This window comes from Carcharodon carcharias, chromosome 11, assembly GCF_017639515.1.
Source record: "Carcharodon carcharias isolate sCarCar2 chromosome 11, sCarCar2.pri, whole genome shotgun sequence".
Lineage (NCBI taxonomy): Eukaryota > Metazoa > Chordata > Chondrichthyes > Lamniformes > Lamnidae > Carcharodon > Carcharodon carcharias.
The window spans coordinates 78,201,552-78,217,010 of NC_054477.1; the positions used below are offsets into that span (position 1 = coordinate 78,201,552).

At 40.5% G+C, this 15,459-nt stretch overlaps 1 protein-coding gene across 5 annotated transcripts in view; it reads right to left on the bottom strand.

The window, feature by feature from the left end:
* The window catches only part of tenm4 (teneurin transmembrane protein 4), a 523,453-nt gene that overhangs the window by 201,779 nt on the left and 306,215 nt on the right, over nt 1-15,459 (bottom strand). For all 5 annotated transcript variants that reach the window (XM_041199170.1, XM_041199166.1, XM_041199169.1 and 2 more), the window contains 2 exons: nt 11,226-11,436; nt 2,894-2,995 (listed from right to left, as the gene is read on the bottom strand). In XM_041199170.1, the coding sequence (XP_041055104.1) occupies nt 2,894-2,995; nt 11,226-11,436 (313 nt within the window). The remainder of the gene's footprint in view (nt 1-2,893; nt 2,996-11,225; nt 11,437-15,459) is intronic.

Below are 15,459 nucleotides of genomic sequence, written 5' to 3' on the forward strand. Positions count from 1 at the left end.
AGTGCCCCGTGAGATCAAAGCACTGCATTGCTAACACAGACTGCAATGCAAAATATTTCTCACATTTAAAAGATCTGTTTCATATTTATATATATTATCTACTGTATATTATATATGAAAACACTGTTCCAATAAATTTTAATCTATAACGCCCAAAAGCATTCTAAAGCATCATTTGTTTTTCATTCTGCTAATAGAATGAGATCAAAACTGAGCCACCTAAATACAGCTTGAAATTAACTGGGAACGAGTCCAGAAATGTTTTTAAGGAGGACAATCTGTGAGAGTTGGTTACTTAACTTAGTTTCCACTCTGGTACAGCCCGTGGTTTCTTTTATCTGATTAGTTAACAGAAAAATAGTGATCGGGCAACGTAGGACTCGGGCCATTGCTCCAACTTGATTTAGATACATTTCATAATTGGAATTAGCTGACTTAAAAAGGTATCAGCTGAGCCAGCGTAAAAGCTCCTACATAACTTGAAAGGTGAAATACATAATTATGTTTCCTGCAATCCTGTTGCATTTCCCCTCATTAACATGCATCTGACATGTATGCTAAATGTAAAGTTTACCTGCATCTAGATTGCAGATTCAAATAAAATGTCATATCACATTTCACGTTGCAAACACATATGCTCATTAAGTTTCAAGAGCAATAACGACAGGTAAATTGTGATCCTAAAGAAACAGGGTCAGGCATTGGAGAGGACAGAAAGCTCAGGTCAGATCAGCTTGACTAAACATATAGGCTAGACCAGGAAATTCAGCAGGCATCTTGTATTTCACGAAAGCCTGTTATAAAGCAGGGACCATTTTCTCTATTGATTATCAGGATTGAGTAATACAAGCAAGGCTTATTTATTTTGTGCAACTTTCGGTGTAGTCAGGCACTTAGCAAGCAAGCCAGCATACATTAAAGGGACAGTCACAGACTACCTTGCAAAAGAGAGATTTCTACTTTTTAAAATCACCTTAGTGAGGACTCAGGAGGAGTTGGAGTGATCTCCCTAACTCCATGTTAGATTTGTGGTCCATTGAATGACAATGCTCACCACCCTCTTGCTCCCAAATTCCCCCCACTCCATCTAATTTCATTAACCTATAAAAGCAAAATATAGTGTGGATAATGGAAATCTCAAATAAAAACAGAAAATGGTGGAAATAATCAGGCAGCATCACTGGAGAAAGGAACAGAGTTAACGGAATGGACTTTACTAGCCAACCGGAGATGGGCTGGGAGGCAGGATATTACCAGTGGCAGGAACCTCGGTGGTACGGTCACCAGCTGAGCGGCCAATTATTAGTACATAAGAAATAGGAGGAGTGCTCCATTTGGCTCTTCAAGCCTCCTCCACCATTCAACAAGATCATGGCTGATCTGATGGTAGCCTCAATTCCTCTTTCCTGCATTGCCTATACAACATGCATACAGATAAAGAGCCTTTAATTGTGTCTTTTTATTGTTTTTCCTTACTCTTATCCTATTTGCTGATGCATTCTTATGTTTGTATTCTGTCCTTTACTGTCACACTCTGGTTATCATTACCTGTATCATCCCCCTGCTCTATCGCCTTGCCCTTTCTTATTAACTTTCTAAATCTCTCCCTCACTATTTAGTTTAGCACCTAGTACAACCCTAGTTATCCAATTCATCAGGGCACTGGGCTCAGTGTGGTTCAAGTGAAGTTCGCCCCAATGGAACAGCTCCCTCTTTCCCCAGTACAAGTTTCAATGCCCCAAGAATTGAAACTCATTTCTTCCACACCGATCTCTGAGACACACATTCAACCCTCTGATCTTATTTATTCTATGCCAATTTTCTCACGGCTTAGGTAGCAACCCAGGGATTATTGCGTCTGTGGTTCTGCTTTTTAATTTAGTCTTGAGCTATTCATATGCCCTTGGCAGAACCTCTTTCTTAGTGCTGCATATATCATTGGTACCAACATGGACCACAACAACTGGATTCTCCCCCTCCTACTCCATCTAGAGAAACAGGCGTCTGGCCATCTGTTTCTGTTGATACATTTCACAGATGGCATCATTATGAATGCTTGGTTGAGCTCCAAGACTCACTAGTGAATTAGCTCATCAGATTACACAGGCTGAAGTGGAGAGTTTTCTTTCATTGATGGATATCTTTATGGAGGTTATAATAAGTTATTCGTTCTTTGAACTGTTTTTTAATGTCTGAACGTTTATTTGGACAAGATGTGAAATGAGGCAAAGTTTCAGTTATTGATACTACGATGGCTCTGCCTGATTGACATTTTTATTGGATTGTAAGAGCAGCAGTTTTCCGCTCCCCGCCAAGGGAAATTTTTGAATGGGTTTTTTTAAGTGCATTTCAAGATTTGCATTTGTTATTATATAGTACATACTGGGTGAGGGGGCCTGAAGGATGGAGGAATGTCATGGAAAATGTATGGGGTCATGGAAGAAGCATAGATGAGAACTTTTAAACATACCTTTCAAAAGGTTCCCAACACCCAAGGGGTAGTGAACCATGTGTCCTTGAGAAGCTGACCCAGCTCCACGAAAATTGCAGGTTTTGGGGGGTGGGCAGTGGGGGGTAGTATGAAATGTCTAGCCCCGCAATGGAACCAGTCAGGTTGGCAACACAGGGTGCAGACTTGCTACCTGCACCCTTATACTGCGCTGTTGAAAATTGCTGGCATGTGAATGGGGCAGGAATCAAGGAATTGGGTCCTGTCCACCATTTTTAAAGGTCTCTGGAGTCATTCCAACTCTGTGAAAATCTGGGTCTGAACTGAGTTAATTTTGAAAGAAATCACAAACTGTATGTAGAGATTTCAGCTCACAGATATTTAGTCAGAAATGCAGTAAACAGGTTTCAACAACTTCCTACAGCAATGACAAGAAGCTTTTACCTCGTGCACAGTCCGGTCCAATGTAACCAAGAAAACAATGGCATGTTCCTGCCATACACTCGCCATTCCCATAACAGTTGGCAGGACATTCATCTGCAGGCTCTGAGAGGAATTGAAACCACAGGCTGAGATTATGTTTTCCTAAAGTAGAATATTAGCTACAAAGATCACCAATATGTTAATATATTTGGTATATACATTCCTTTAAAAAAGAACTTTTAGATGCACATTTGTTTTCCTCCTCTCTCATACTCTCTCTGCTGATGTAGGGCAGGATCATTTTGGCCTACATTCTCATTCGTGAGTACCATGCATGCCCTTAGTTACTGATCATTAGGAAATGGATTACTGCAGTGTGGAACAGTTTATTCCTTCACACTTCTGTCCAACAATTTGATAAAGCTGTTGAACAGGATTGGGATTCAAATCTGTAATATACTGGTTGTTTGTCTGGGGTGAGTGGGAGTGGTTCTGAGGCTTCAATGTACAACTACTGGATCAATCTGTAGGTAATAACTCCAGAATGTAATACAAACAAAGGACCAAATAAAGTTTGCTTTCTTCTTATATGTACTAACTTAAGGGAATAGATAGTTTTCCATTAAAAAAAATGTTCAATAAAGGTTGATCTGGAAGTAGGGAGAAACAATGGCCCAGATTTTGCAGTCAGTGGTGAATGAAGTGCGCTTGCCTGTCATTACACTTACTCACAGACTTCTATGTATTTTAATGTCTGTATGTTTATTTGGACAAGATGCGAAGTGAGGCAAAGTTTCAGCTATTGATACTACGACGGCTCTGCCTGATTGACGTTTTTATAGGATTGTAAGAACAGCAGTTTTCCGCTCCCCCGCCAAGGGAAATTTTTGAATGGGTTTTTTTAAGTGCATTTCAAGATTTGCATTTGTTATTTTATAGTACATACTGGGTGAGGGGGCCTGAAGGATGGAGGAATGTCTTTGAAAGTATATGGGGGACGTGGAGGGAGCATGGGTGAGAACTTTTAAAAATATCTTTCAAAAGGTTCCCAACACCCAAGGGGTAGTGAACCATGTGTCCTTGAGAAGCTGACCCTAGCTATTGTAATGGAATTTGCAGTTTTTAGAAATACATTTCAGTGTATGCGCCCTCACCAGGGTATCTGGGAACTGTGTAAATAAGTGTATACGTCTAAAAAATCTCCAACAATAATTAAAACCTGAGAAATTAAGACTCCACATTTGTAAAGGTTTCAGTGCTAGAGAGGTTAAGTGGTAGCAATCAAGACTTATCACACAGTTAAAAATGCAGCTTCATGGAAAATCTTTAACCTTTAATGGGTATGTAGTAGCTAAGTAATGCAACTTCACAAATTACCATGGGGAGATTTTTTCCCTGTCGGCCGGGCTGAGCGGGAGCGGGCGCGCAGCCATTTTATGTGGGTGGGCCAATTAAGGCCTGCCCAGTGTGGCACGCACCCGGGAGTGCTGAGCGCTGTACAGATGGAGGTAGGAGGGAGAGTCGGGGCCTTGTACTGGCAAGCAGAAGACTGCCAAAGTCAGGAGAGCTTTGTAAATACTTTTACATGAACAAATAAGGAAAAACTGGAGCACAGTGCCCTGTCTGAATCTCAGGCTATTGCCAAATTGTTCTTAAACTTTCCTTTATTCCTGGTAGGTAATGCTTTCTTCCAAAGACCTTTCTTGTTGATTTTGCCTATTTTTTTAAAGAACAGAATTACATCTAGTAAGTCTGTCCTGGTTTTATTAATTGCAAGCCTAATACCCCTTGCTATATCCCTCAGTCCACTCTCCAGAAGCACATTCAGTTGCCTGTTGTACCCCTTATGTTATTTGTGAAAAAAACAGTGGGCAGAATTTTACCCTTGATGGGCAGGCGGGCCCCACCGGCTCAGCGGCAGGCGGGCAGCCGATCGCCGCTGCTGAAACGGGCCCCGCCGCCATTTTATGTGTTGGCCTGCCCAGCGGGCCACCCGACGGAGAGCACTGTGTGCTTCCTGTGTGGGGAGAGGGGGGGGGGAGAGGGATTCCCCAACTGTCAGAGTGCGGTCTTTTGCGCGTGCACACGAAAGAACGCACATCTCCCTGAGACTAAGTGCTGTCTCAGGGAGATTGCTGACAGTGTTTGAAACTTCAAAAATAGAATAATAAAAAAATTATTAACATGACCCCTCATGTGACAATGTCACACGAGATGGGACATGTTAACAAATAAGACAAAAACTTTATTAAACTTTTTTTATAACGGCATGAAACCTCATCCCGTCGGCGGATGAGGTTTCATGTTTTTTCTACTGCCCGCCGGGGCTCCTGGCTTGCCCACCAGCCTTAAGGTTGGACGGGCAGGGCTTTTAATTGACTTAATTATCCTGTCAATAGCCTCAATTGGCCATTGACAGGTCAGCGGGCAGACAGCTGATCACGCTGTCCTCCCGCCTTCCTGAAGATTTAAATGGGGCGGGATGATGTCGGGGATTCCCCCTGACGTCATCCCGCATCACTTTAGCGTCGGCGAGCAGACCCCGCCCCCAGCATGCCGACGGAAAAATTCTGCCCAGTGTCACATGAGTTGGGACATGTCAATGAATTTTAATTAAAATTTTTATTTAATTTATAAAGCCCTCATGAAATGTCATGCCACCAATGGATGAGGTTTCATGATAAATGCAAAGGCTGCCTGGGCTCTTTGCCTGCCCGCCAACCTTAAGGTTGGATGGGCAGCCCTGTTAATTATTTCAAGTGGTTGTTAAATGGCCTCAATAGGCCTTTGACAGTTCGGCAGGCACGCAGCCGACTCCGGTGCGCGCGCGCCAAACTGAAGATCTGAATGGCTTGCGATGATGTCAGGATGCACGCCTGACGTCACTGCCTGTCATTTTACACATCGGCGAGTGGGGCCCACTCCCGCACGCTGACCAGAAGATTCAGGCCCATGTGTTTCAATGACTTTTCTCTTGACAAGCTACTGGTTTAGTGAAGCTTCTGGAGAAGCAGAGCGACTTAAAACATTAAATTCCTGATTTAAACATTTAACTGCGCATGTGCAGTGCACAGCTCTTGTTCAATTTACTTTTGAATAATGGTGAGTGGTGTTAGTGTCAAGATTATTTTTAATAAATTTTAGTACAAAATCTGGGCCAATAAACATCCTTAATAACTTGAAGAATTTTCTGAGCCGAAAACACTCTGGGCAGAATTTAGCGCTTGGCTGGTGGGCGGGCGCCACCAGCTCGGCAGTGGGCAGGCAGCCGACCCCTTCCACTGAAACGGGGCCCACGCCATTTTGAGTGGACGGACCAATTAAGGCCCGCCCAGCAGCCTGCCCGACCGGAAGCGCATAACGCTTCCTATGCGAGGAGTGGAGGGAATCCTCATCTGTCAAAGTGCGCTCTTTTGCGTATGCGCATGTAAGAGCGCACTGCTCCCTGAGGCAAAGTCCTGTCTCAGGGAGATTCGTGAGAGGTAAGTAAGCTCTAAGAATAGATAAATATTAAAATTATTAACATGTCCCCCTCATGTGACAATGTCACATGAGATGGGACATGTTAATAACAAACACATAAAATTTATTAAATTTTTAAAAAACGGACATGAATCTTCATCCCGCCAGTGGATGAAGTTTCATTAATAATCTGCAGCCCGCTGGGGCTCCTGGCCTGCCCGCCAACCTTAAGGTTGGCTGGGCAGGGTGTTTTATAATTGGCCATTGACAGGTCGGCGGGTGGACAGCTGATTTTGCTGTCCACCCGCCTTATTGAATATTTAAAGGGACCGGGATGACGTCGGGGGTTCCTCCCGACGTCATCCCGCGTCATTTTCCCCTCGGCGAGCGGGCCCTGCCCCCAAATCGCCGAGGGGAAAATCCTGGCTCCTATTAGCTATTGCTGAAAAGTTTTTAATTTCGTTTTCTCAGAGTTGAGTTACAACTGTTCAGCTTTTCTTGCTTACACTTTGTGCTGTCTTGCATTACTTTTGGACATGGAACAAAATGCTAAATTTAACAGTCCTCATAGACTTAATTTAAGCTTTGTTCAAAGAGGTATAAAGACATCTATTATTCCAACATTGAATGCAGTTCAGACATAGAAGGTAGGCCATTCATTTCCCTGTGTCCCATTTCAGAAAATTGACTGACGAGCTGTGATGAATCCTGTGGAAGGTGCAGATACTCAATTATCTTCTGAAACTAAGTATTTATATACTCTATAACAGAGTCAATTGCCCGCTGAGAAACTACCCAACAGCAGAAATAATCTAGTTATTGTGTAATGTGGTCCAACCTATCATTCTCCATGGAGTTAATCTTCAATGAAATTTTGTTGTAGGAGTGATTAGAAAAGCTCTAAACACAGGTCTTGGGATTTAGACAACATGTGAGTTGAGAGAGTGTAAATCATCTTGCTGCACAGGTAGGCCTCTGAGGTAATTCACAGAACAAGGTACTCTGTACATTCTCATCTCATCAGACAGCATCAACAAAGAGAGAGTTTGTTTTTCGATGGCTGGGATAACACCAAGCCTTTTCTCATAATTACATTTCATCGCAAATTTATAAAAAGACCACTAACTAGGGATGAGCTTCAAATCAAATTTAGAATCTGAACAAAACTGAACTGGATAAATTTGCAGATATGTGGAACCCCTGCACCCTGAATTTTAACTCAAGTTAGATGATTCAAATTGCCCAGCTCTTTAAGAAATATAACATTTTGACAATGACAATTTTGCTACAATTGCTCTTCTTGTGCATCTTGAAGCCCAAGTTGGTGGTAACATACAAACGAGTCAATCTGCCTCTTTGCCAATGTGGTCTTCTAAAGTCACTAGTCAAATAGTAACTGGCATCTTTTTCTATATTAAATAAATGAAAACATTAAAAAAGCTACTTATGTTTACTGCTTTGTTTACATTTTAAAATTCTGTAGATAGTAACATTTTAAACTATATTAAATGGGCCGGCCCCAAACCATTTCTGCTTGAATCTGACTCTGGCTTCAATCAATTAAATGCTTGCCTTTAATGAAAAAATGGCAGATACGATATGGATTGCATGAGCACATGAAATCAGAAGAGGTTCCATTCTTGCTAGAAAAGGCATCGGCTTAGAGTACGTATACAGTTTTGATCTCCTAAATATAGGCAGGGTATTATGATCCTAGGGAGTTAGGGGGGATCACAAAGTCTAATTTTTGATATCAGGAGTCTATGTTGCTATGGAATATTAATAAACCTAAATGTATTATCCTTGAAGAAGAAAACATTTCAAGAGGACACTTTTGAAAGATTCAACTTATGGAGAGGATTGTATACTTCCTTTACTTCCTTTTTGGGCAACCAAAACAAATAACATAAGGGGCTCAACAGGCAACTGAATGTGCATCTGGAGAGTGGACTGAGGGATATAGCAAGGGGTATTAGGCTAGTAATTAATAAAGCCAGGACAGACTTATTAGATGTAATTCTGCTCTTTAAAAAATAGGCAAAATCAACAAGAAAGGACTTTGGAAGAAAGCATTACCTACCAGGAATAAAGGAAAGTTTAAAAACAATTTGAAAATAGCCTGGGATTCAGACAGGGCACTGTGCTCCAGCTTTTCATTATTTATTCATGTAAAAATATTTAGGGAGCCCTCCTGATTTTGGCAGTCTTCTGTTTGCCAATACAAGTCACTTTATTCAGTTACTAAAACTTAAGAATGAACACAGCTTAAATGTAAATAAAACACGAGTACAGAATTCAGCACATTTGGGATTGGAATGCCAACCAGAAACCTGTTTCATATTTGGAACCAAATAGCAGTGAGGCATTTATTCCCTCTCCTATCTGCCCTAATAAGTAAATAGTCAACAGCTTTTATTTTGCATTATGGCTGATCTGGGGTATTTTTGGGCCTGTTAAAGACAATTTTAACCTAACATGCCCAGTTAAAATAGCAGCCTATTATTTGAAGAATAACATTTGAACAATAATGATTTTTCATGTTTTGTTTTATCCTGAAACCAATAGGGAACTCAGAAGAAATTTCTTCACCCAAAAAGCGCTAAGGATGTGGAACCAAGTGGTTGACCTGAATGCTTTATATGCATTTAATGCCAGATAAGCATTTGAGGGAGAAGGGAATAGGTGGTTACAATGGTAGATTTAGATGAGAAAAAATGAACGAAGGCCAAAATGGAGTATAAACACAGGTATGGACTATTTGGGCTGAATGGCCCGTTTCTATGCAATCCTATGAACAGGAGATGTAAAAATATAACTGTGCGTTTTACACAAGTGAAAGGTTTGAAATATTTGTAATGATGAAAGGTATCAGTCATTCTTATTTTCCAAGGTTTAAGTAAAGGAATATTACATTGAAGAACATAACTGGCTCAGGTGGTGAGTGGGGGAGGGCTGAGGAGGGTGTGAGAAGTGCGGCAAAATTGCGAACACTCTCTCTCATCGAGATTTTCTCTACCAGTCCTGCATGTTTCATTTTGTAAATTCTGGATGTTTAGTTTATAACAAAAGGGCAAGAAATGCAATTTTTAAAAATTTTACCATGGCTCAAACATTCGCAATTCAAAAATGTTCTTAATTAAACTTTATAAAGTATCATTCAACATATCTAGGTCATTATAATTTAGGTCCCTAAAAAGATTTGAGATCATTTTTATTTCCCTCCTACAATGGTCTTCACCTTTTATGTAAACTTATTGTTTGGTCGCAAGATGCACAAAATTATTTTTGTTGCAAGAATGTTGGAATAGAGGGGGTTAATGAGGGTAATGCTGTTGATCTCATGTTCATGGACTTGCAAAGGGCAGTTGATAAAGTGCCACCCAACAGACTTGTGAGCAAAGCAATCACTTAAGGAACAAAAGGGACAGCAGCAACATGGATACAAAATCGACTGAGTGATAGGAAACAAAGTAGTGGTTAATGGATGTCTTTTGCGCTGGGGAAGTTTTATAGTGGAATTCGCCAGTGGTCGGGTGTTAGGATGCCTGCTCTTCCTGATAAATATTAATGACTTGACCTTGTTGCACAGGACATAACTTCAGATATATGGACGATACAAAACTTACAAGAATTGTGAACTGTGAGGAGGATAGTATAGAACTTCAAAAGGACACAGGTTGGTGGAATAGGTGAACAAATGGCAGATGAAATTTAATGGAGAGAAACGTGAAGCAATTCATTTTGGTATGAAGAACAAGGAGAGATAATATAAAGTAAAGGGTACAGTTATGGAGGGGATGCAGGAGCAGAGGGACCAGGGCATATACATCATTGAAGGTGGCAGGACAGGTTGAGAGAGCAGTTAATACTGCGAGACAACATCCTAGACTTTATTAGAGAGGCATAAAATACAAAAACAAGGATGTTAAAATATTGTAGAACTCTAGTTCAGCCACAACTGGAGTATTGTGTCCTATTCTGGCTGCCACACTTTAGGGAGGATGTGAAGGCATTAGAGAGAGTGCAGAAAAGATTCACAAGAATGGTCCCAAGGGTGAGGAAGTTCAGTTACATAGATATATTGGAGATATTGGGACTGTTTTTCTTTGAGAAGAGAAGGTTAAGAGGAGATCTGATGGAGGCATTTAAAATCATGAGGGTATCAAAGTCAGGACAGCTTAGACAGGGAAAAACTGTTCCCACTGATCGAGAACGAGAGGGCAGAGATTTAAGGTAAATGGCAAAAGAAGCAATGGCGCCATGAGGAAAAACGTTTTCACGCAGCAAGCGGTTAGGATCTGGAATGTCCTGCCTGAGAGTTTGGTAGAGACAGGTTCAATCGAGGCATTCAAAAGAGAATTGGATAACTATCAAAAAAGGAATAATGTGCAGGACTATGGGCAAAAGGCTGGAGTGACACTCCCTGAATTGCTCCTTTGGATAGCCAACACATACACAATGGGCTGAATGGCCTCCTTCGAATTGTAACCACGCTGTTATTCTGTGAAGTTCATGATTAATACAGCAGTTTAAACAGAGCAATTAATGAAGCCATAAATTTCCATTTTAAGAATACATTACCCTTAGACTTTAAAGAACAATGAGTCTCTCTGTATTCAATACTAAACTAAAACCTGCACAAATTGACAGATGATGATTAAAGGAGATCAATAAACAATTAAGAATAAAATGGGATGGTGGAAAGTTTAAGCAGTTAAGATAATATAGGCCAGATGAATAAGCACTTTGAACTTGTGAGAACAACGAAACTGTCATATTTTAGGTAGTAGCAGACCAATTACCAGTCCATCTCTTTCACAGTATATTTGTGATCGGCACATTTTATAGTCTTTACAAATATCTTTTTCATTATGTTCCAGTAAGAGCTTACCTATAGCAGTAGTTATGAAGGAGACCAGCTCCATCTGTTTTCCATCGTTGTAGAAGGCTAAATGCCAGATTCCAGAATCCAGATATCTAATAAATCCTGTCTCACGATTTGTCAGAGGGATCAAACTTCTGTGCTGGTGGTGGAATCCCTCCAGACTTCTCACTTCCTGTGCTAGCAGGCGTCTGCCATCCAATAACTCCACAAAGCCAAACTACCAGAAAAAAGGAGAAAACATACTGCTGTAATTGCTGCATGATAACCACAGTATACATCAATCTCAACATATCGCCTGCCCTATAGAATCAACTTTTGTAGAAATACTGTACAAAATCCTAATCCCTAGGGCCAGCTATTGCAGGAGCTGACAATAGCTGACTCTATTTAGGCAATGTTTGATGTTCAGAATCAGGCCAGTCCCTTGCTCCTGATGGTCTTGTTTAGTTTTAAAACCATCTATCATTGCACTCAACTTCTCCTGATTGCAACTCCAGTTTTACTTTAATGAATCAGTTACTTACTCTTCAAACTAAAACATGAAAATTCTGTATTTGAAAATCAACTCAATGATGTTTTTCAGACACACACTAAAAAAACTACTTGGTCCAGGATAGCTGATACTTTCAAAACAAAGCTAAAGTGACAGTAATACAATGCTAACCATTTTGATGCAGTATGTACTACAGGAAGTGTTCTGAATTCTAAACGTGGTGGGGAGGTCAGGGAGGTGACTGGAACTGGAACTCAAAAGCTGCTAAGAATAATATAAAACTGATGAGTCCACAAACTGAAAGGAAAATCTAACCTGGAGATAAATATTTGGACCAAATACTTAGGCCAGGATTTTCTGGCCCCGTCGTGGTGGGACCCACCGTTGGAGATTCGGCAGCAACTTGACTTTTGGTGGGACCGGGCAGAGCTGGTGAAGGGCCAGGCCAGAAAATCCTGCCCTTAGTTTGAGCATTGTCTTAAAAAGCAAAATGTTTCACAGGCACTTTTACACTTCAGGAGCTGAACTGAAAGGAACAGAACCATGGCATAATAAGGGGCAGAGTTTCTACTTTGGGCATAATGGCCAATTCCAACAATAACTGTGCCCAGAAATTTGCTTTTTTTTGAAAAGTATTTTTGCACCCAGCTGAGCTTCCATTAAAACTCATCTGCCTATTGCCAAATGCAAAATCTGCATGAACCAGTGCAAATAGTATGGTTTAAAAATATGTATATATTTAAAAGTGGTAACTTGATTAAAACAGTTGAAAATAGGTTCCTCAAAAATAAATATTTTTAATCTCTTATCAATTCACCATCTCTGAGCAACTTGATTTTAATTAACTGAAATTCACTTTTAAAAAACATATAAAACCATTTTCCAGTTACACTGGGGTACTGTCACGAAAGTATGATATTTCTCATAACCTACTTTTACAAAAATTCACAATAATGTTAATAGTGGGATTTAGATTGTGTGTCTGTGTGTTATTTAATTGAATTGGAGACAGCTGGTCTGGAGGCTTTGACTCATCAAAATAATCTAGGTTTGAAATGATAAATATGTAAACATGGCTGAAGTTTTAGAATGTGAGGTGAGGAGAATTTGCATTTTTCGATAAATCAGGATAGTTTGAATTTCAAAGAGATGGTAGGATGTTACTCCTGGTCAGAGAAACTAGGCCAAGCAGTGCGTTTATCTTTCTCAAAGGTTACTGATACTGTTAGCACCATGAAAAGATTTATATTATGAGAAAGGTAAAGTTCCGAAGACATATGGGAACAATGGGATTTACACTAAAAGGGAGAAACATGTATAAAGGGAAATGAGGCTACATGTCAGGGAAGACGTTGCAAGACCTATCAGATGTGTGAAAAGCCTCCAGTATTTGTACGTCAAGCCTGCTGTCTACAGAAATCAAAGCTGGGAAAAACCACTTTAAATTCTACTGTATAGGGTATTGTGTTGACTTGCCTGGATCTCTTTAAATCTATTTGTTTTTTTACTGTTGCCTTAATGGCGGTGTAACTGGAAGCCAGATTAATTAGGGGTTTTAGGAGTTATTATAGTCGTAATTTGTAGACTTATGTATGCACTTGAAATGTTTTCTTTTGTTAATAAATGTTTAATTTAGTTTTCTAAAAAATCTCAACTTTTGGTAGACTTGTTACTACTGAATTCAGTGCATGCATCTCAAAATAAATACAAATTGCAAAACCATTGTATTGGCAGCATCGAGTTTCTCGTGGGTTTGATCCACCTGGCACACATCATCTGCTGCGTCATAACAGGTACATTATTCAGTTTCTTAGTGGAATAAATGAGAAGTAATATTTCAAAGCTTTTAACAAGGAAAGTTGATGAGGGTAGTGTATTAGATGCCTCCCACATGAATTTTAGCAAGGCTTTTGACAGGTTGCCCATGGCGGACTAGTCAGCATAAAAGTCCATGGGATCCAAGGGAATGTGTCAAGTTGGATCTAAAATTAGTGGCAAGAAGCAATGGCTAATGGACGTTGGGTGTTTTTGTGTTTGGAAGGCTGTTTCCTATGACTTTCCATGGGGTTCAGAGCTAGGTCCTTTGCTTTTCATGGTACATTTCAATGATTTTGACTTAAATGTAGGGGGCATGATTAAGAAGTAGGCAGATGATACTAAAATCAGCCATGTGTCAATAGTGAGGAAGGAAGCTGTGCACTACAGGGATATATCAATGGATTGGTTAGGGGTGCAGAAAAGTAGCAAATGCAATTTACTCTGGAGAAATGTGAAGCCATGCATCTGGGGAAAATAAATAAGGCAAGACAATACAGAATAAATTGCAGGATACTGAGAAGTGTAGAGGGACAGAGACACTGGAGTGTACTTCCACACATTCCTGAAAATAGCAGGAAAGGTAGATAAATTGATTTTAAAAAGCATATGGGATACTTTCTTTTATTAGCTGAGGCACAGAGTATAAGAGTAGAGAGATTATGGTGGTACTGCATAAAACACTTCAAGCCATCAGTACAGTGCTTGCTACCACATTACAGGAAGTAAGTGATAACATGAGAGAAGGGACAGAGAATGATGAGGATGTTGCCAGGACCAGGGAATTTTAGCTATGAGGATAAATTAGATAGTTGGTGTTGGTTTCCTAGGAATAGAGGAGGCTGAGAGAGATTTCATGGAGACATATAAAATGATGAGAGGCCTGCACAGAAAGAGAGGCTGGACAGGTCTCTTCCCGTTGGCATGGATATGATAGACTGAAGGGCCTCCTTTTGTATCATTAATTTCAATGATTCTATTAAAATTTACCTTTGAGTATCCTTGCATCCTGAGGGAGTAGTTTAATTTTTAAAGCCTCCCTGAAGGCCTATGAATGAATGCAATTAGTGGAAACTCCCAATGATGATTACTTTCACTCTGGGATTTGACCAATTTTGTGGGTGGGGCCTGCTTCCAGCTTGATGTTTTTAAAACTAGCACATGAGATTGTGGGAATTTGAGTTGTGCTGTATGCAAATAACTCTTACAATTCCATGATCTTTTGTGCTGGTTACGTCATTTGGAGCTGAATTGCACTGAGCAACCCAATTTGCAATTGAGTAGAAATTGTAGGCCACCTAAGTGACATTTTTACAGTGCTCGTAGGATAAACAAAGTTCTGAAAGTCATGAGATTTGATTGTTTATGCATTTCATGATTCTTCTTCTTCAGTTCTCTTCCCAAAGGTCCAACCTACAGTGCCATGACCTCCAATAAGGATAGGGCAAGGAGGCAGGTCCCAAATCCACCCCAGCTGGAATGGGGATTGAACCTCATGCTGCTGGCACCAATCTGATACACAATGACTGTCCAGCCAACTAAGTCAACCTGCACCCCCACCATCAACCCTCCCCAAGGAGCTTGAGTTGCTGTGACAACATACACTTCACCATTCACATTGGCTTCTTGAGCTATGGATAATGATGGTAGAGGCTCCAACTTCTTTCTATCACATGGCTGACTGGAAATTTTATCTGCTTTTACTGCCTGCCATTGGTGTACGTTAGAAGTTGATACTCAACCTGTTTGGCCGTGGCGTGAACACACCTTCCTTGGACATCAAATTTTGGAGTAGGATTTGAACCCAAAGCTTCTAGCTCAGAGGCAGGGACACTACCCACTGCCCCACAAGACTTCACGACTATAATAAATAATGTTGAAAAGCTTGAGCCTAACATCTGGTGCTTGGGAATTTTAGTCAGATTGTCACTC